At 62.5% G+C, this 21080-nt stretch overlaps 2 protein-coding genes across 2 annotated transcripts; one reads left to right on the top strand and one right to left on the bottom strand.

The window, feature by feature from the left end:
* The first annotated feature begins 352 nt into the window (after positions 1-352).
* On the top strand, positions 353-16666 carry LOC117653992 (nocturnin). Its single transcript, XM_034400106.1, has 7 exons — positions 353-898; positions 12534-12739; positions 12825-12872; positions 12948-13276; positions 13686-13958; positions 15242-15633; positions 15874-16666. The coding sequence occupies exons 1-6, from the start codon at positions 408-410 to the stop codon at positions 15548-15550; spliced, it is 1656 nt and encodes a 551-aa protein (XP_034255997.1). The 5' UTR covers positions 353-407; the 3' UTR covers positions 15551-15633; positions 15874-16666.
* A 135-nt stretch (positions 16667-16801) lies between these two features.
* LOC117653214 (zinc finger protein GLI1-like) lies at positions 16802-20230 on the bottom strand. Its single transcript, XM_034398721.1, has 7 exons — positions 19802-20230; positions 19459-19733; positions 19156-19381; positions 18737-18898; positions 18400-18583; positions 18003-18116; positions 16802-17404 (listed from the first exon to the last, which is right to left on the bottom strand). The coding sequence occupies exons 1-7, from the start codon at positions 20228-20230 to the stop codon at positions 17331-17333; spliced, it is 1464 nt and encodes a 487-aa protein (XP_034254612.1). The 3' UTR covers positions 16802-17330.
* Between the last annotated feature and the right edge of the window lie 850 nt (positions 20231-21080).

The following is a 21080-nucleotide window of genomic DNA, read 5'->3' as shown; positions in this document are numbered from 1 at the left end:
CCTCTCGCCTGCATCGCCCGGCAGCCCCTGGCAGCGCCCAGTTCAATGGACCGTCGTGCCGCCTGGACGCCTTGTCCATCCCCAGCGCACTGGACTAGATAGCACTTGTGGGCGTGCGCGCGTCGTCGTGTGTGCGTGAGTGTGCGTGCGTGCGTGCGTGAGTGTTGTTTCGCGGCGCGTAGTGTTCGAGAACGCGCTCGAAAATTGCCTGGTGGCGTGCTCGCCCTCTGCTTGCCCTGACCGCGGCGTCGCGGCCGAGCGCGGGCACCACGGCGTCGACCGGCAGCGCCGTCCTCACCCCCGCCGTCACTAGGACAGGGCCGCCAGGACCGCCGGGACTGCCAGGACCACCTCCGGGAACGTACCCGCCGCCTCCGGGAGCGCCCCTGCCGCCCCGCCGCCCGGCCATGAGCGACGCGAGGGCGTCGTCCGCCGTGGCAGGCATCGCGCCGACGACGGCCCGTCGCCCCCACGGCCACCACCACATCCACCACCACAGCGCGACCGCCGTCAAGAGCACCGAGGCCGTGAGCGCCGTCAGCATGCTGCAGAACTCGATGCAGGTGCTGCAGCGCATGGACGACCTCCACCTCGACGAGGACTGCGACGACGACTTCGAGCCGGCGCGCGTCACGGCGCTGGTGGCCGAGACCCTGGGGCTGGAGGAAGTGAACGACGCCGAGGTGTCGGCCCTCATGCGGGAGTCCCTGGCCGTGGCCGAGCGCCTCGCCGCCGCCTCCCTCATGACGTCCGAGTCCGCCAAGCGGCGGCTCCAGGCGCGCTCCATCGAGCTGGGCCTGCCCCTCGCCCCCAGCCACGGCCTCGGCCACGGCCTCGGCTTCGGCGCGGACCTCGAGGAGTACGTCCCGCCGCGCGCCCTGCTCCTCTACCTCGTGCGGTAAGGCTCATTGTTTGCCCTGGGCAGGCCAGGCTGCAGGCCACGCGCGGCCTGTCCATGGAGTGTCCCTGGAGTGTCCGTGATGTATACCCGATATCCAGGTCAGGTGTGGCGGCCAGGCCGGTGGAGTCGAGTGAGTGGAAAGCGAGGAAACCTCCCGCCCCGCCCTGCCCTGGCGGGGCTGGCCGCCGAGGCCCCGCCGCGCCACGCCGGCCCATCTCTCTGGCATTGGACTTTCTACCAAAGTGGACCTGCTTTGTTGAGTAGTTGGTGGCGGCCGGGAGGCAGTCCGCGGCCTGACAGCTCCGTCATTACGGTCTTACGTGGCTTGTTTACATCGCCGAGGCGGCCGCGCACCGCCACGATAATCTCGCAAAGAGTGTAGAGTGTCGCGATGGCGGACCGGCGAACTTTGCTTTTGCTGCTTTGGGCCGCTGGGCTGCTGGGCCCTCTGACGCGGGGCCGCCCCGCCCCGCGCCGCCCCGTGCCGCCCCGGCCGGCGCGCTGCGGTCACCGCGGACTTCCCCGCCGCGTGTATTACCTTATCGTCGTCGTGGAAGACCGCGAACGCGAACGCGCGGCCCGCGGATCTATCCCTGCCCCGCCCGCCTTATCGCGCCGTCTTTGCCGCACTCTTTCCGCCGCGCTTTCTCCGCCCCGCGGACCTCGCCGACGAGCCGGCCGTCTTCGCCTCCTCCGGGGCGACGACGCGACGTCGCGGCGGCAGGACGGCACGGCGGGCACCCCGCGAGGGCAGCACCACCGCGACGACGCCCCGCGGACCTCCGCCGACGTGCTGGCCGTCTTCGCCTCCTCCGGGGCGACGACGCGACGTCGCGGCGGCAGGACGGCACGGCGGGCACCCCGCGAGGGCAGCACCACCGCGACGACGCCCTCGCGGCCCTCGCGGCCCGGCCCAGCGCGGACGGCGCGGACCGAGGAGGGGGACGCGGGGGGGCGGCCAGTGACCTATCTGGCTCGGCGCGGTACGGCAAGCCACGGCAAGCGGCGGACGGCAAGGCGGGCTGGGCTGTTCACTTGTAATGAACGCTTCCGCGTGTTGAGTCATTTCTGTCAACAGCATCGCCTCGGCCACAATGGCGAGCCGGCTGGCGGCGGAGGAGCGGAGAGCCTCGAGCGGCTAGCGGCGGCGGCCGGCCTCCCGAGCGCCTGCGAACCGCCGGGTAGGCAACCACGCGACGCAGCCGTGCTCGGCAGGCCGGCGCGTTGCCTACGCCGCAGGCGCTCGCTCCGCTGCACAGTGGGCCGGAAGACCGGAGGAGGCGGCCGAAATCCCGGAAGCGTTTTGAGCTCCAGAGTCGCTAAATGGGACTCGAAACCGAACGTGTGACCCCACCAATGGATTGCTCTCCGAACTAGGAATCCATTGGTGGGATCACACGCTCGGTTCGAGTCCTGCTAAGCGACTCTGCAGCTCAAAACGCATCCAGCGTATTGGCCGCCTCCACCGGTCTTCTGGTCTGGCCCACTGTGCGCTGGGCCTCCTCTCCACAAGGGCTCCGCCAGGGCTGCGCGGTGCGAATGTCCGGACGGCCTGTGCGTGGCCCTGCAGGGCGACCCTGCGACCCTGCGGTGGGGCCCTGGCCCTGCCTCTGTCGCGCCGCTGGGTCTGGCCATGTGTCTAATTCGGACGTCCATCGAGACGGCCGTCTCGGCCACGCCGGCAGACGGCACAGCGTGGCACCGCGTGGCACACACAATCTGCCCTTGTAATACTTTCGCGACGGATGAGCTGCTTATCAACGGAATGAAATGGGCCTTGCTGCAGCGCCTACACTGCCCACGCTCATAATAACGGCGCGGGGGAAAAGGAACAACCAAAATGGGGAGAGTGAGGAGATGGGCTGCCGGGCGCAGCTGTGCGCCGCGGTGCAGTGCAGCTCCATGCGCGTGGTGGAGCCCAGCGGGGAGGGGGGGGGATCGCCGCGGAGAACATCGCCGCCACTGGCAAGGCATAGCAAGGCATAGCGAGGCATGGCAAGGCAGGCCGAGGGGCTGCAGTGCAGTGCCGCCGATTCAATTGAATGTAATGTCGGAGCCCCCTGCTTCCCCCCCCCCTCCCCCTTTGTGGCGTCGGGGCAGCGTCCACCTGGACGACGCGGTGCACGCCGTGGAGGCGGAGTGGGGCCGGGCGGGGCGGCGTGGCGGGCGGGGCTCGGCCAGCCGGCCAGTCTTGCGCTCGGCCGATCGGCTTGGCTTGTCAAGGGTCAGCGACCTGCACCCAACTTGGCATCGTGATTACGCGTCGCTGCGGCACGCCCTGACGCACCCCACCCCGCCGCGCCCCGCCCCGCCCCGCCCCGCCCCGCCCCGCCCCGCCCCGCCCCGCCGCGCCCCGCCGTGCGAACCGGACCGGACGAGGCGGCACGGCGGCACGCCACACGACCGGGCGCACTTGACCCTGGCGTTGGCGTGCGTGTGGTGTGTGGTCGCGTACAGTGTCTAGTGTGTCGTCTACGTGTTGTCGTCGGCCGGGCTGGCCGGCCGGGCCGCGCGCTGTACCAGTGTACCTGACTGCAGTCCGAACGTCGCTGGCCGGTCGGCGGACGGTGTCGCAACGCGGTGGCCGGCCAGCCCATTGTGGGGCCTTAGCCGGCCTTAGCGCACGTAAATGGGTCGGCGCGTCAAAACGACGCCGCGGCGCCTCGTCGAAGGGGGCGGCCGAGGGGGCGGCCGAGGGGGCGGCCGAGGGGGCGGCCGAGGGGGCGGAGGGGCGGCGCGCGGAGAAAGTGGCGTGGCGCGCGCAGTGCGCATCCGCAGGCTTGCCTCATACGCGATTTTTAATAAAAGCCAATCGAAAGTAGTTTTCTCTGTTTTCAAAATTGGGACTCAATTCCGAATTATTACTTTTTTGGGCAGCGTTCAATTTGAACTAGACCACCGTTGTCTGCAGAGGGCGTCGAAGGGGTTGTTGTGCTGGGTGATTCCGAGCACTGCTTTCGTCGCTCTGTCTCTCTCGCACCTGTACGGGGCGCCCCATGAGTGCGAGAGAGACGGAGCGACAGCAGCAGTACTCGGAGTGAGCGTGCTGGACGACCACGGCGTGGACGAGGCCCTGCGCGAGCGGCGCGCGGCGCGGAGTCGAGGCGCACGGCCACGCTCGGCGTGCGGCGGGCCCAGGAAGTCCGCAGTCCCTGCCGGCCGCCTCCGGCCGCCTCAAGTCCCAAGGACGCCGTGCGCTCCAAGTGCTCTCCAGCGGCGTGCTCGGTGCGCCCAGGGCACGTGCGCAGTGCGCAGGACGCAGTCCAGACGGCGCCCCCGTCGGTCCTCCCAATCACATTGCGACCTCTCGACAAAACAAGATGAAAATAGGCAAAAAAAAAAAGTTCCGTTACGTCGCGCGCGTTTATTATGAACTTGCGAAAGATGTTGGCACGGCCCAGCGAAAAGGAGCCAGCCCGGGGGAAAAAAAGTGAAAGTGATTTTCACGTTGATGAGCTAAACAGATGTTTGTTTTCGTCTTTTTTCGTCAACGAGTCGAAACCGTGCGGCGTCGTAGGCTCTCGCCTGGATAACGCGTTGAATCGGAGCGACGCGTGTACGTGGGGCTTCCCCGCGATGCGAAGCACAGTCGTTAGATTGGTCTCTGGCGCCCCGCCGCCGCGCCCCTCCTTGAACGAGGACTTGATTGAGGCGATCTGCATTGCAGATGCCTCGCAGATATAAACAAGCGGCAACCGGACGGCCGAATGGTGTGAGAGTCGTTAGAAGCAAAAACACCCGCCGCTAAATCAGGGGATTATCTCGAGGCGTCCGAAATACCGCCGAAATTTGCATCCAGAACAGGCCTTTCTTTTCCCCTGTTGTCGCCTCTCTAATTGTCGTGGACTGGGAGGGGGAAGGGGGGCGGCCACATGTGCCGACACGCCGCGCGACACGCCGCGCGACACGCGGGGGAAGGGAATGGTGTTGTCTTGGCACCGGTCTCTGTTTTTGTTTCTCTTCGTTCGTCCCCCTGGTACTGGTCCCGGTCCGCATGCGCGCGCCGCGACGCCCCCGCAGCAGCCCAGCGCGCGCACCGTGCCCTGCAGACTGATTCCGAGAGTCGTTTTCGTCGCTCTGTCTCCCTCGCACTCCTGGGGCGTGCCGTATAGGAGGTCCAAGAGGGACAGAGCGACGAAAACGACTCTCGGAATGAGTCTGCTGGCCGTGCCCTGGCCGTGCATCATTGTTATACGTACCTCGCGGCCTCCTTGATGGCGGCGCCGTCAATTTGGCGTTGGTTTTATCGGTTCCGCCTGGGCCTGCCTGGGCTGCCTCGGCCTTGGGCGTGGCGAGCGTGGCGCGGCGAGGCGCCCGGTCCCTGAACCTGACCAGGGGGACGCTCACCCGCCCGCGCTTCACACCGCTACGCTTCTCACCGGCCCGCCGATCATTCAAAGTCCCCAATCGGGGCGCCCGCTGGCGGCTTTTGCGCGTTGTGGCCGTCGTGGTGGTCACGGTGGTCGTGGTCGTCGTGGTCATCGTGGTCGTCGCAGACGTTGCGGTCGTCGTGGTCATCGTGGTCGTCGCAGACGTTGCGGTCGTCGTGGTCATCGTGGTCGTCGCAAACGTTGCGGTCGTCGTGGTCGTCGTCCGGGTCCCGGGCGTTGTCACTGATCATTCATTAATCATGTCGACGCCGGCGGCCGGCCGTTTCCGGGCGCGCTGCTCGCGCTGCTCTGGACGGCGATGACGGCGACCCGCTGTGCGTTCTTCTGTTCGTCCCGTCGGTCGGGTATTGATTATTGTTGAGTCGTCGAGGCGCCCGGAAGCGTCGTCGGCAGCGGACTGATTCCGAGAGTCCTTTTCGTCGCTCTGTCTCTCTCGCTCTTATGATGCGTCGCATGTCGGTGCGGGAGAGGCAGAGCGACGAAAACGACTCTCGGAATGAGTCTGCAGTCGGGCCGGCCGGAGGATGCTGGACCAGACAGGCCGCGCCCGGCCGCCGCCAATCAGAATCGGCGCCGCCGACTCGCAGTCTCGGACGCGCCGCCGAGGCGGTATCCCGAGCGGTATCCCGTCCCGTATCCCGCCGATCCCGTCCGTCCGTGTGATCCGGGTGTTCTTCTCCCGCCCCGCCCCGCCCCGCCTCTACGCGGCCCAATCCGATCCATCCAGAATCCGAATACCGCCCGAACTACTTGGTTTCCCGCGCAACACCACTCGCCTCTTGTATCGCTTCCGTGAGGAAACTTCTGCTGAGGCAACAACGCTCCCGTCGGCGAAACGCGGGGAAACACCTAAACCGGCTAAAGTTACACCAGAAAAAGAGAGAAAAATTCCTAACAATGATTGCGGTTATGAAAAAGGCAGGTAGAAAAAAAAAGAAGTCGGAGATGCCGGCCGATACGTGTGTGCTGTGACGTCTTGTGTTATCCCCCGGTAACAAATGCTCGCCGAGGTTGAGCTGCTTAGCGGTTGGCGACGTGGACGCACTCGCCCCAGGGCGCTCGGAGCTAGGCACGGTGGGCCAGAAGACCGGTGGAGGCGGCCAAAACTCTAGACGCGTTTTGAGCTCCAGAGTTGCTAAGCAGGCCTCGAACCGAACGTGTGACCCCACCATTGGATTGCTCTCCGAACGAGGAATCCATTGGTGGGGTCACACGTTTGGTTCGAGTCCCATTTAGCGACTCTGCAGCTCAAAATGCGTCTAGAGTTTGGGCCGCCTCCACCGGTCTGCTGGCCCACTGTGCTAGGCCCCCGCAGCTGTCTCTCTTCCACCCCTGCGCACCACCCCATGAGTGCGAGGGAGACAGTCTGCAGGCAGGGCGGCGTGCTTGGCGGCGTGGCCGCGGCGCAGCACATCGACCCCCAGCCCCAGTCCGTCCTGCCTGTCGCCCTGCGGCCTTGCCCGCACCGCCCGCACCGCCGGCACTCCACTAACCCCGTGCCGGCGACATGCCGTGCCGCGCCGTGCCGCGCCGTGCCACCGCGAGCTGCCAAAATAATGGCGCGACTCCCCTCGCCTCGCCGCGGGGCGTGGCGGCGTGGCGGTTAAAGCGGTGCGCAGTGCGTCTAGCCAGCGCGGCCGCAGTGACGCACGCGCACGCGTCGCCAAAACACGCACTGGGGCGGCGGCCCTCTACCCGCGCCCAGCCGTCGTCGTCGTCACCTTGGCGGTGGTTGGCCTGCTGATCGCTCGCTCGCTCACTTGGCCGTCGACCAAAGGGATCGCGCCTGCTGCAGGCTGATCCCGAGCACTTCTCTTGTCGCTCTGTCTCTCTCGCACTCATGGGGTGTCCCGTGAGGGAGCGAGAGAGGCAACGTCGAAAGCTTTGCTCGGACTCAGCCCGCAGGGTTGAGGGTCGCGCCGCCGGCCGGGCCCGCCGGGCCGGGGGTTCGCCGGGGAAGTCGCCACGCGGCTAGCGCCTTCCTAGAGTCCTTGGCAGCAGCCGTAACGACTTGCCGTATTTTCGACGTCTGGGAACCGGCGACCGTCGCACCCGGTACACTTTGAAGGAGAAACATGTTGACTCGGTTCGAGGGTTCGATGCGTTCTGCTGCCCTTCGCGCAGGCCGCCGTTTTAGAGGCTGTAGGCTGAATCCGAGAGTCTTCGTCGCTCTGTCTCTCTCGCACTCGTAGGGAGTCCCGTACAGGTGCGAGAGAGACAGAGCGACGAAAGCGACTTTCGGAATGAGTCTGCTGCCAACTCGAAAGGAAAAGGAAGCCAGCCCGTCAATGGCCGCGCTGCGCTGCGCTGTGCTGCGCGCTGCGATCCGCGTCGCGCCGCTCATGGCGACTTTGAACTTGACAGACTGACACAGCGCGGCAGCGTGGCGGCAGCGGCGCTATCTGCAATGCCGTCCACTCCGCGGCCACTGCAGTGGCTGGCCGTCGCCATGCACGGCCAGCCGGCCGGTCGCCAAGGTCTCGGTGCCGGTGGCGGCCGCGACGGCAAGGTGGCCCCGGGTGGCCCGGTCCCCGAGACCGTCCCCCGGAGCCGCCGCCGCGTTGTTCGACGCGCGCCAGGACGCCGACGACGCCTCCCTACACTGCTAATCGTCATCGCCGGCGTGACGTCGCCATGTTTTCTTTCTATTTCATTCGAAACAACATCGCGTGCCGCAAGGCCCGCAAGGCGTGCCGCCTCCGCGCGGACGCCGCCGCGGACGCCAAGCAGAGCGATCTATTGACGTGCAGGCTGTATCAGCAGACCTGCACCGTCCGAACAGCGGCTCCCCCCGTCTCTCTCGCACTCGCGGGGCGTGCGGCGGGCCGCGCGGGAGCGAGGGAGACAAAACACTGCGGAATGGCTCGATGTGCGCTGCTGTGCTGCAGACTGAAAGTCGTTTTCGTCGCTCTGTCTCTCTCGCACCTGTACGGGACGCCCCATGAGTGCGAGAGAGACAGAGCGACGACTCTCGGAATGAGACCGCTGCTGTCAGCCCGGGCCGGTAATTGGCACTGTTTCCTCGTCGTCTATTTTTATTTGAAACCGGTTGCGGAGCGTTGCGGAGCCATTTACAGCCACATTGCAATTCGCGGTGGACGCGCGGACGGCCGCTCGGGAAACGTCTCGACTCGGCTCGCCTGCGCAGCCTGCGCGTCTGTGATCATCTGCTTCGTAAATGCAGACAAGGGAAGACGGCAACGGACCCAAACAAAACACGGCGGAACGGCGACACCGAGATGAACCGCGAGTGGGCAGCTCTGCAACGTGCCTGCCTGCGTCTGAACACAGTCACACGCAGGACTGGGCGATCATCGCGGGGCTGGCTGTAGTTCAACGGCCCTGCGTTTGAACACAGTCAGGACTGTGTGATCATCGCGGGGCTGGCTGTAGTTCAACGGCCCTGCGTTTGAACACAGTCACACACAGGACTGGGCGATCATCGCGGGGCTGGCTGTAGTTCAACGGCCCTGCGTTTGAACACAGTCAGGACTGGGTGATCATCGCGAAGCTGGCTTTGGTTCAACGGCCCTGCGTTTGAACACAGTCACACGCAGGACTGGGCGATCATCGCGGGGCTGGCTGTAGTTCAACGGCCCTGCGTTTGAACACAGTCACACGCAGGGCTGGGCGATCATCGCGAAGCTGGCTGTAGTTCAACGGCCCTGCGTTTGAACACAGTCAGGACTGGGTGATCATCGCGAAGCTGGCTTTGGTTCAACGGCCCTGCGTTTGAACACAGTCACACGCAGGACTGGGCGATCATCGCGAAGCTGGCTGTAGTTCAACGGCCCTGCGTTTGAACACAGTCACACGCAGGACTGGGCGATCATCGCGAAGCTGGCTGTAGTTCAACGGCCCTGCGTTTGAACACAGTCAGGACTGGGTGATCATCGCGAAGCTGGCTTTGGTTCAACGGCCCTGCGCTGCGGCCTGCGCCTTAATCCGGCCCGGCCAGACTCGGCCTGCGCCGATGACCCTTCGGATCGGGTCACCGAGTACAGTCGCCAGTGCCTGTTTTCTCGGCCGATACCCCAAATCGCCCAAACCCCGACGAACTCACTCGCTGACCTGACGTCGCCAAATGACCTTATAGAATCGCACAGGTCTTCGCTTGGGGCTCTGTTTGTTTTTCTTAATTCATCAGCCCGGCGGCCCCTTGCGTTAAATACCTCTCTAGTCCATGCTGCATTTTGGTGAAATCATGGTAGAAATTTGGTAGAACGTGAGAGTTGCACTGGCCAAATTCTTCTGCGTTGTCATGTGTTCCACTCCATCGCATTCCATCCCTACAAGACAGGAGGGCCGAAAGTGAGGCGACACTGATTGGCTGCCGCGCCGCCAGCACGTCGTCGCCCTCTTATCAGTGTCGCGGCCGCCCCATAGCGCCGTCTCTCTCGCACTCGCTAGTAGCAGAATGCCAGTAGTACGGGAGTGACGGAGACGGCACGCGGACGCGCCCCTCGTCAGATTGTCCGCGACGACCGCGGCGCGCCGCCGCGTCGCACGGGGACGCGAAAGCGCGAAAGGCGCCAAGGGGTCAGCTGGCTGATTCCATGAGTCGCTCTGTCTCCGTCGCTCTCGCGGGGCGTCGCGGGGCGTCGCGGCGCGTCGCGGGGCGTCCCGTCGGCGTGCGAGAGAGACGGCGCCACAAAGCGACGTCGCGACGCGCCTTTCGCGTCCTTTCCGCGCGGCCCGTGGCTGCTCGTGGCAGGCCGAGGCTGGAGATGGCGATCTGCGCCGCCGTCGTCTAGACAGGCGACGCGGCGAGGCGGCGACGCGGCGACGGCACATGCGTAGGCCCGCACCATTCCGCCAGACGCACAGAGTGTCCTAGCGTCCTGGCACGGGGGGCTCGGCTCCGCGAATAAGCGGCCCCGCTATCAGCTCCAACGAAATCGACTCGCAACGCTGCCTTGCGGTCTCCAACTTGTGGATCATCTCGGAGGGGGGGGGGGAAATTGCCAGCGCACGTGCAGACTGATTCCGAGAGTCGTCTTCGCTGCAGTGTCTCGCTCGCACCCATTCGGAATGCCCCATGAGTGCGAGAGAGACAGAGCGACGAAAACGACTCTTGGACTCAGTCTGCTGGCCGCTTGGGAACCTTCTGGCGACTTGAACTTGACAGGCTAGGCCTGCCCTGCCGGATGAGCAGGGCAACATTTTTTGACGTCCCCGTCGTGTGCACGACGATATTGACATGCGAGAGGGCTGCTTACCTGGAGGGCCGAGGGGCGCAGGGCGCAGCGGGGTCGCTATGGCAACCTGTTTACCTTTGGAGGGGGCCGGGGCGGGACGGGGTCAGGCCCAGGGGGTTCGTGGGGGAGCGCGGCGCGCGGCGGGCAGGCGGGCGGGCAGGGACGGAGCGGTGAGGTGGCCGCTCAGACTCCGAAGACTAGCGTCAACGCGGTGCTGCGCGGTGCAAGGTGGTGGAAGGCAGGGCGCCCACACTGTGCCAAGTAAGCAGGCCGGCCGTGCACGCCGCGACGCAGCGCGACTCGCAGTGTGGCGTCGTGTTTGGAAGTCGCGTGAACGGAGGGAAAATGGGAACCGCGGGAACCTCCCCGACGGCGCCCTCGCCCCTCGTGTGTTGCTCTTGTCGTCACCAGAAGCGAATCCACTGCCCAACGCCGCGGTGCGTACTGCGTACGGATGTGCGTGTGTTTCGAGCGCTCTTCATGAGTGTGGATCTAGTTTGTCTCAGTTCGGAAAGGACAGTCCGTTTACAAGGATGCGAGTGCCTAGAGTATTTCTTACTAGTTTCGTGCTGATTTGGCTTTCCCCTCGTCTCGTGGCTGATTGGGCTTTCGCATGGCGCTCTGCGTCGACACCGCTGCGGTTTGGTCCGGCGGTTGCCACCAGTAGCCTGATTCCGAGAGTCGTTTTCGTCGCTCTGTCTCTCTCGCACCTACAGGGAACGCCCCGTGAGTGCGCGAGAGACACAGAGCGACGAAAACGGCTCTCGGAATCAGGCTGCTGGTGGTGTTGCGTTCCACGCGGTGTGGCAGACGCGTCACCGAGCAGCCCGTCGGAGCTTGAGGGAGAACGGCGGGGAAAGAGCCGGAGCTGAATGAATTGGCGACCCGTGGACAGCGCGGCCGTGCGCGGCACGCATGTGGCACGCCACGCCACGCGGAGTTGGCACGCTGCCAGCGGGCCAGCGCGGCATCACGCAGGCGTTGGGCGAAGGGCCTTCCTTGTCAGCATCGGTATTTCTAGACCCGTTGTCATGGAAAGCACTCACACATACGTCGCGCTGTGTGCGTGCGTGTATGTGAGCGTATGCAGCGGGTGGGGAGGGTGCGCGTGCGTGCGTGTGTGTGAGTACGCGTGCAAGCGTGCGTACGCGTGTGTGTGAGTGTGTGAGTGTGAGCACCGTGCAACACGTGTGGCTCGGATGACGGCGATGAGGAGAGAGTTGAGTAGAATAGTCCTTTATCCATCAGATGCGCTCATGAAAAAAACATAACGAGAAAAAAAGGCGTGTTTGGGAAGGAGGGGGACTTTTAATGTCAACGCCACCGGCGCATAGAATCTGGGGATAAGCAGTCGAGAGCGGCGAGTTAATACCTTCAGCGTGCCTCGCACCGATCCTTTCTGACGCGACCGTTTTTTTAAGGTAGTAAAATATTCTGCTACATTTGGTATAGGTTCTGAGGTTGGTTTCATGGCCCGTTGGAGGCAGCATTTTCTTTTTTTGAAAAGTCGTGGCTTTGCGGATCCAGTTGCACACACATACACTCTCACACGCGTGAAAGGACTCGTGTCACTTCCTTGAAAGTCACTTCCACTAGTCGGGGCGCTGGCCCGTGGCCGTCCGTGGCCCCGCGTCACCCGTTGGCCTGTTGTGTTGCAGCTGCTGCAGTGGCGAGGCTGCAGTGCAGCGCAGGGCAGCGCAGGGCGCCTAGGATAGTCTAGGGAAGGCCTGTGGGACAGCCCTTTGAAGGGCCGAGGACCGTCCTAGGGCAGGCCTGGGGCAAACCTGGGGCAAGCCTTGGAGAGGCCCGGACTGGACTGACCTAGCACCGCTAGCACAGCCCCCGGGGCAATGAGTCGGTCGCTTCGTGGCCTCGCCAGACGCTGCATCCAGTTTATCAAAAGGTCTGTCTCCGCGCCGCCGCCTCCACTCGCCCCCGTCCCGGTCGCCGGAACCAGGAAACCACCCGTCGTCGAGCACGACCTGCTTGTCGACGCCGAGGAGCGCGGCGGACTCGGACTGACGCGCCGCTCTGTGTTTGCAGGATGGGCAGCTTCTCGTCGGCGCCGCGGGTGGTGAACAAAGACTGCCAGGATGACGACGTGCACGTGGACCTCGCGGCGCGCGAGGGCGTCTGCCGCTGGTGCGAGCAGCAGCTGCGCGCCACCAACACCCCCGCCAAGCTGCTGTCCAGAAGGATGGTGCCCGTCGAGGGCCCGCCCGGCCGGCCCAGCCCCCACTGGGGTGCCGGTGAGTCCCGACTCTCCAACGCGTATTTTTAGTTTGCTCTTACCAGCAGCGTGCTGAAATGGACCTTTCTGTTGTCTTCTTTCAGAAGATTCGAGTACAATACGAGTGATGCAGTGGAACGTTCTCTCTCAAGGTACGCGTCCGAACGAACTTTTTCCGCGGGCTTCCTTTCGCTCTTCAAAGTTGACCAAGTCCCTTCTCCCCGCAGCGCTGGGCGTCAACAACGACAACTTCGTGTCGTGCCCCGAGGCGGCGCTGGACTGGGCCGTCCGCCGGCCGCTGATGCTGCAGGAACTGGTGGCGGCCGCGCCCGACATCATCTGCCTGCAGGAGGTGGACCACTACAAGTTCCTGGAGCGCGCGCTGTCGCCGCTGGGCTACCGCGGCCTGTTCGAGCCCAAGCCGGACTCGCCGTGCTGCTACATCCCGGACAACAACGGCCCGGACGGCTGCGCGCTGCTCTGGAGGAGCGACCGCTTCTCCCTGCTGGGCCAGCACCGCGACCGCCTGCACGTGTGGCGCATCGCCAGCAACCAGGTACGCGACGACGGCGAGCTGCACGTGTTGCACAGTGCGCCAGAAGACTGGTGGACGCGGTCAAAGGTCCGAACGCGTTTTGAGCTCCAGAGTCGCTACAAGGACTCGAACCGAACGTGTGACCCCACCAACGGATTCCTCGTTTGGAGAGCAATCTATTGGTGGGGTCACACGTTAGGTTCGAGTCCCATTTAGCAACTCGGCAGCTCAAAACGCGTCGAGGATTTTGGCCTCCTCCTCCGGTCTTCTGGCCCTCTGTGTGTTGGCGGCGACCGTGCAATGTTGCTCAACGAACGTGACGTCAACTTCTTTAGAAGGTGGATTTTGCCACGTTCGTTTGAATATGACGTCACCTTTCGAGGACTATGACGTCACATTGGTCGAATGACTGTCCGTGCTCGTCCTGCAGGTGGTGCTGCTGGCCGTGCTGCGCCACGAGGCGTCGGGCCGCGAGCTGTGCGTGGCGACGACGCACCTCAAGGCGCGCGCCGGCGCCCTCATGTCCAAGATGCGCAACGAGCAGGGCCGCGAGCTGCTGCGCATCGTGGCCGCGCACGCCGACGGCCGCCCCGTCGTGCTGTCCGGCGACTTCAACGCCGAGCCCAGCGAGCCCGTGTACCGCACCGTGCTGGAGCACACCGGCATGCGCCTCGCCAGCGCCTACTCCAAGGCCAGCCACCGGGTGAGTAGCGTCCGCGGTCCACGCACCGCACAGTGGGCCAGAAGACCGGCGCAGGCCGCCAAAACTCTAGACACGTTTTGTCCTCCAGACCAGAGTCACTCAACGGGACTCAAACCGAACGTATGACCCCACCAATGGATTGCTCTCTGAACGAGGAATCCATTGGTGGGGTCACACGTTCGGTTGCAGGGCTGGGAAATACCTAGGTAAAAAGTACCTAGGTACTGTACCTAGGTACTTTTTTGGTACCTATAACTGTACCTAGGTACTCAGGTCACAATTGTAACTGTACCTGTACCTAGGTACATTTTGGGCAGTAACTTTACCTAGAACTGCAGGTACTTTTACAGGTACTTTTGGGCGCGAATGTAGGGAAAGGCGGGTAATGAGATGCGCTCACAACAGTGCGGGGATAAAGAGAGACACTCAGAGGACTGCCTGTTTTCGGGGAAGAAACAGATATTCGGCCCCCTCCCCTTTTTATGTGCCTCCTCCGGGCTCCATGTGGCAGGTCTGGTCACCGCACGCACTGCCAAGGTGAACGCAGAGGACTTGCACTATGAAACAATGGACACATCTCAGCAGGGATCATAGGGTTTGTCCCTAAAATGCGTTACCGGAACCATCCCATTATAGGAGCGAGGTCAAGGATGGTCCCTGGAGCCGCCGACGATGCGGCGTGACGAATCGGGGTTGTAAACAGCACACACGTTGGCATGAAAAGGGTCATTGACGCAAGAAAGTTTAAAGGGACGAAAAAGTCGCGCGAGGTTTGTTTTGGTTGCGTTACTGGGCGGATGTGTTGAAATATCAAAATATCTGAAAGTACCTGAAAAGTACCTAGGTATTTTGCCAAAGTACCTGTAACTGTACCTAGGTACTGAGCTCGATCAAGTACCTGTAACTGTACCTAGGTACTTTTTTGATCCAGTATCTGTATCTGTACCTAGGTAAAAATATAAAGTATCTGTCCCAGCCCTGTTCGGTTGCAGTCCTCTCGAGGGACTCTGGACCTCAAAACGTCTGTAGATTTTTAGCCGTCTGCGCCGGTCTTCTGGCCCACTGTGCGCCGCAGCAATAGAAGCAGCACAGAGGCCAGCCGGGCACGATCAGTTGTGGTCTAGCCCGTAGTGGTAATGGTAATGCAGGGTAGGCCGACCGCTCCACAGCCGTGTGCTGGGGTTGCCTACCCTCGCATCGCAGGCGCTCCGCCGCCGGCCAGCCGCTGAGGTGCTGTCGTTGGACGACACCTGGCCTTCAACAACCGGGACCCCTTGTTGCAGGAGGACGACGCGGCGCCCTCCGAGGACCCTGTGACCGAGTCGGCGCAGGGCGAGCCGGCCTACACGACGTGGAAGGTGCGCGAGGAGGGCGAGCAGTGCCACACCATCGACTACATCTTCTACTCCAGCTCGGCCTTCTCGGTGGACGCGCTGCTGGACTTCCCCAGCGGGGAGATGCTGGGCCCGGGCCGGGTGCCGTCCTTCCAGTACCCCTCGGACCACTTCTCGCTGTGCGCCGACCTGCGGCTCAAGGACACCATCCCCGAGCCGCGGCCGCCGGGCCGGTGCGCGTCCGAGCGCACCAAGTGAGCCGCCAGGCCCGCCAGGAGGACTTGGAAGCGTCCGCGGCCGCGACCGCCACAACCTGAACGCCCCAATGTCCGTCTTGAAAAGGCGCGTGCAGCGCACAGTGGGCCAGAAGACCGGTGGACGCGGCCAAAACTCTCAGACGCGTTTTGAGCCCCAGAGTAACTAAACAGGACTCGAACCGAACGCGTGACCCCACCAATGGATTTCTTTCCAAACGAGGAATCCATTGGTGGGGTCGCGGTCCCACGCTCGGTGCGAGTCCCGTTTAGCAGTTCTGGAGCTCAAAACGCGTCTAGAGTTTTGGCCGAGTCCACCGGTCTTCTGGCCCACTGTGCAGCCCGACGTTTCGGCTCCGGACGGACTGTTACGGCGTCCGGCTCGCGAGGCGAGAGTGGAGCGCGCCCTCCCCCTTCCCCTCGGGGGTGGAGCGCGCCCTGATGTAAAGTACAATACACTAGGCAATATTACTATTTTTACTCTTATTGTAGCGCTGTAGGGAAAGCTAGACGCAGGAGAGCGACAACGGTTAAGTATTGCGGTGTGCATGACGCGCACCGCGGTGACGGCTCCAGGCCGCCCGCCTTTGGCTCGGCCACGCGGCCAGGCGGCCTGCTCGCTCGTTCGCGTTATGCCTGACCAAACTTAAAATGTGATAACTCTGACAACTAATTATTGACGTTAAGTTACGAGGTGGGAGCGGTTGATGTGTGATATCTTAATTTATTGTTGTTTTTACGTTACAAAGATTAGTACTTGTAATTTATATCGCTGGTAGCATTGTTGTTGTTCTTTGTTGTTGTTTATAGACACGATGCCATGCTTTACTTGTGTTTTGTTCGGAGCCTCATAATGTGTTGATCATCCGATTTATTCTTCCTTTAATTTTGCCAAGAATCGAGAAACCCGTGCCATTTGTTTCGCCGTTACGCCTCGGCATGTGTGACTCGGAGGCTTTTCTAACAAGCTTCACTGTATTGTCAAAGAACATTAGTTCTTTATTTTAGGCTGTGTGCTTGCTTTACAAAGCATGCTCTGTATATAAAGTAACGAACGTATTAGGTAAGGTAAATATTTATTTATTTTGGATCTATTTATAATAAAAAATGCAGTGAGTTACAATGTTGTTATCCTTCCTTTGAGCCCCTCGATTAGCATTTTAAGAATGATAAGCTTGAACAGACATAAAATTTTTGTTTTGCTCTCTCTTTTCTGAGTGTTGCACGTCTAGCAAGAAACAGTTTGTGAGCAGAAACCATTGCAGATTGTTATTGATTTGAATCCTGACATATCACAGTCTTTTAGAAAATCACCACATGGGGAGAGGCCAAAATCAAACAAAGAAATGTTTTCACCGATACGCGATCTACAGTATGTACAAAACGAAGATATAAAATAAAAACACTAAGAAAAACACTCACTATCACCACGACTCTGTGTCGATGCGTGAAAGCTACAACTCCCATGAGATCAAGGAAAGCATTATCACCAGCGGAAGGTCTCCTTCTCGGCTTCAGACTTCAATCAACCTCGAACAATATTTGAAAACTTTATAGAGTACAACAACAACAAATAAAATAAACGCGATTTAGTCCATGTCTTGGTTAAAAATACTGTCAAGCAAAATAGAATTTCTGAATAAACTTTGAATTATTTAATTTTTACTTAACACTCTAACTGTACATGCGCAGTCCCTGAGTGAGGACGTCTATAACAAGTGAGATCGCTAGTGTAAAATGAGATCAACAACCACCTCCATCAAAATCGAGCTGTCAAGGAGCACCTAGGCTGAGCAGTTCCAGAAACTGGGGTCGAAATCAAACTCCAGAGGTTCGTGAAGATCGAAACCACTGACACCTGCAACAGAAAAACGAAACAAAAAGTCAGGAAACGCTCCAAATTTTCCAGGCACAAGTCGTCAGAACGAGGGGACATCATTGTGTTGTGTCGCTCTCTCGAGAGCGTTTTCGCCCGGCAGGTGTTTGCCTTTTAACTTTTGGCCTTTCGACCTCCTGGCCCGCACATGGCGAACGACAGGCCGCCAGGCGAAGGTGCATGCAGATGCAGGTTTCTATTTAAAAAGACGCACAGATGCAGCGAGCACGCGTTGTGGGGCGGGGGAGGGGGAAGGGGCGGCAGAGGCGTTTTCCATGTGTTTTCTACCCAGGAGAGCGAAAGGGAAGGGGCCCTTCGGCTGCTTCGGCGCAGCTTCGCGGAGGTCGGCGCGCTGCCAGACGAGTGCCTACTATTGCCAGCTCAGGTCGAGTGTCATCTTTTGTCATTTTTTGTCCCCTCCGCGCGCCACGCGTCCTCCCTCCCCTCCGTCGATCTTTTTAAAGTTTAAATCCCAGTCCATTTTCCTTTCGGAACCCCCTCCCTCGCCCTCTTCCCTTTTCCTGCAAGAGGCAAGAAACGGGAAAGGAATTTCGGAAAAAATCAAGTTGAATCGACTCACCCGTAGGTTCGGCCAGCATTTTGCCGACCTCGTCGAAGGGGATGAACTCCCGGATGGCCTGGTCGATGTCGTCCGCGGACGGGAACAGCGCGTCGTCCAGGTCGACGTCGCCGACTGTGCGAACAGGCAAAACATGACGGTCCAGTCAGACACGGCTTCGCCCGCACAGCGTCTCGTCGCTCTGTCTCTCTCGCACCCCTAACAGACGCCCCAAAGAGTGCGAAGTAGACAGAACGACAACACCACAAGCAAGGCATACTCACAGGGCTCCTCGTGCGGGCGCTCTTCGCTCACCGACGACTGAGTTGACTGGGAGAAATCTAGAAAAAGGGAGAGAAGAAAGAGTTGTAGTTTTTAGATGGTTTAAACGTCACGGTGCCGAACCAAAGGTAGTGACCGCCCCCACCTGAGTTGGTGGACGCCTCGCTGTCGGCGGTGGAGCTGGTGGAGCCCGTGGAGCCGGCGCGGCGGGCCTGGGCGTGGGCGTGGTCCTTGCCGCTGTGGTTCTTGACGTGCTTCCGGAGCGAGGACGGGTCCGTGTAGCGCTTGCTGCAGCCCGGCACCTGGCACGCGTAGGGTTTCTGCGCAGCAACGGCGAACGCGGCGAGTCAGACAACGAGGCCCTCCAACAGACTGATTCCGAGAGTCGTTTTCGTCGCTCTGACTCTCTCGCACCTCCACGGGACGCCCCATGAGTGCGAGAGAGACAGAGCGGCGAGCGGACTTGGCCTTACGGTGTCGAAGTGCGTGCGCTGGTGCTTGGCGCGGTCCGACGAGTTGCTGAAGGCCTTGTTGCAGCCCGCGAACTGGCAGCAGTACGGCCGCTCCCCGGTGTGCGAGCGCTGGTGGATCTTGAGGTTCTCCAGGCGGGAGAACGCCTTGGGGCAGCCGGCGACCTGCGCGGGTATAAGGACGTGTTAGAGATTGAGACGCACTTGTGCTGAAGCGCGGCGGTTTTGAGCTCCAGAGTCGCTAAACAGGACTTCAACCGAACGTGTGACCCCACCAATAGATTGCTTTCCGAATAAGGAATCCATTGGTGGGGTCACACGTTCGGTTCGAGTCCCATCTAGCGACTCTGGCGCTCAAAACGCGCCTAGAGTTTTGGCCGCCTCCATCGGTCTTCTGGCCCACTGTGCGACGCCGCACTTACCGGGCACTTGTTGGGCTTCTCGCCGGAGTGCACGCGCATGTGGATGAGCAGCTTGTAGCGCGCGTTGAAGGGCCTGGCGCCGCGCGGGCAGCACCGCCACAGGCAGGAGAAGTCCTCACCGCGCCGCGGCTCCACGTGCACCTTCTCGATGTGGCGCACGAGCGGCGCGCGCCCCGCGAACTGCAGCCCGCACTCGGACCAGCGGCACTCCGTCACGGCCTCCTCCCTGGACGCCGACAAGCACAAGGTTGCAGGTTCGACTCCCACTCCAGGCAACCGCCGCCGAAACTGCGGCCTGCTTACCTGAGGTCGTCGTCGTCGCTCTCGTTGCTGTTGCTGCTGCTGAGGCGCGGCCGCGGCGTCGGCCGGAACGAGTGGCTGCTGTCCAGGAACACGTCGTCGTCGTCCTCGTCGTCGTCGTCGTCGTAGTCCTGGCCCTCCAGGACGCGCAGCCCGTGCAGGTCCTCGCTGCGCGGCCGCTGCCTCGTCACCACCTGCAGGTTCTGCGACGACGGCGGGGCGCAGACCTCGCCGCCGTGCGACGCGGGGCGCTGCCGCAGGAGGTGGCCGAAGTTGCCCTGCAGAGCGAGTGAGTCGTCAGCCCGGTGCAAGTCCACGCCTCCAAGTCACTCTGCGACGCCCTTACCTGGTGCTGGCCGAAGGCGGGCCGCTGGTCCGCCGCAGAGCTGCAGGTCCTGTTCAGGTCGCTGACGACGTCCCTGTCGTGGAGGCGGGCGATCGCGCCCAGCCCCAGGCCGCTGCACGTCACCCCCGACACCATGTCCACCACGTTGGCGCCCGTGTGCAGCAGGATGCTCTGCGGCTGGCCGACGGCGTCGCTCGCGGCGGCCGTCTCCAGGGCCAGGGGCGGGCCCAGGGGCGGGCTGGGGGTGGCGAAGCGCCTGGAGCCCGGAATCATGTGCGGCAGTCCGCCCGGCACCAGCTCGGGCTTGACGTCCTCCTCCAGCGAGGAGTAGCTGCTCTCCTGCCCGAAGTACTGGAACGCGTCCACGAACAGGCTCTTGTGGTCCATCTGCGCGTCGAGCTCCAGCAGCTGCGCGTCCATGGCGTCCATGTTGTCGAGCGCGCCGGGCGCGGCGTGGAGGCCGCCGGCGTCGTCGTCCTGGTGCAAGTCCATGGCGGTGCGCAGGTAGAGCGCCTGGAAGGGGTTCTCGTGCAGGTCCGCGAGGCCGGGAGGGCTGCAGGGGCTGCAGGGGCGGCGGTGCAGTGGCGCGGCGGCCAGGTAGCCCGTGTCCAGCAGCATGGTCTCGAGGGGGTGGCGGCGCGTGGAGGCGGTCACACGAAGGGCAAGCAGAGGCGCAGCACGCCGCGAAGGGCCGCGACCACCAGGCCGAACACGAAGGAGCACAGGCAGTCGCAGCACATGGCCCGGCCGACTCAGCAGGCAACACAACACGCTACCACACGGCACTGCACGGCACTACACGGGCACGGCGCGGACGCGCGACGGGCACGCACGACGAGCACGCCTCGGGGGACGGACGAGGAATAAGGCGCCGTGTCGGGCCGTGTCTCGACGGCCAGCCCCAACCCTACGCGCACCACCCCACCCCGCCCCGCCTCACCCCGCCACGCCTCAATATGACGCTTTTATATTTATCCGAAAAAAGTGGAAAGTATGTAATGTCCCCTTCTCTCTCGCTCTCTAGAACCACATGATGCAGCCGCCCCGCCCCACCCCGCCCCGCGTCGCCTCGCGCGACAAGTGCCGTGCACACAGCCCCGCCCCCGCCCCGCCCCGCCCCGCACGTCGCGCGACAAAAAAACGCGGCGGATCGTCGGGGCGCGGAGGGGAGGGCGTGCTTCCAGATGTGAGGGCCCCGACGGGGGCCTCTGAGGGCTTGGACTTGCACATGCTCGGTAGCGCGCGTCTGCAAACCGAGAGGCGGCAAAAAGTGCATCGC

This window comes from Thrips palmi, unplaced genomic scaffold (genome assembly GCF_012932325.1).
Source record: "Thrips palmi isolate BJ-2018 unplaced genomic scaffold, TpBJ-2018v1 HiC_scaffold_8, whole genome shotgun sequence".
Taxonomy (NCBI): Eukaryota; Metazoa; Arthropoda; class Insecta; order Thysanoptera; family Thripidae; genus Thrips; species Thrips palmi.
This window is presented reverse-complemented; position numbering and strand designations above follow the sequence as displayed.

What these genes read in the sequence shown, in the direction of transcription:
- LOC117653992 (XM_034400106.1), top strand. Translation starts at nt 408, where the DNA reads ATGAGCGACGCGAGGGCGTCGTCCGCCGTGGCAGGCATCGCGCCGACG. An exon ending in CAGCCCCCACTGGGGTGCCG is followed by an intron (nt 12,740 to 12,824) that starts GTGAGTCCCGAC and finishes GTCTTCTTTCAG; the next exon opens with AAGATTCGAGTACAATACGA. An exon ending in ACTCCAAGGCCAGCCACCGG is followed by an intron (nt 13,959 to 15,241) that starts GTGAGTAGCGTC and finishes CCCTTGTTGCAG; the next exon opens with GAGGACGACGCGGCGCCCTC.
- LOC117653214 (XM_034398721.1), bottom strand. Translation starts at nt 20,230, where the DNA reads ATGGACGCCATGGACGCGCAGCTGCTGGAGCTCGACGCGCAGATGGAC. An exon ending in CACCAACTCAGGTGGGGGCG is followed by an intron (nt 18,117 to 18,399) that starts GTCACTACCTTT and finishes CTGTTCGCACAG; the next exon opens with TCGGCGACGTCGACCTGGAC. An exon ending in AATGCTGGCCGAACCTACGG is followed by an intron (nt 17,405 to 18,002) that starts GTGAGTCGATTC and finishes TTTCTGTTGCAG; the next exon opens with GTGTCAGTGGTTTCGATCTT.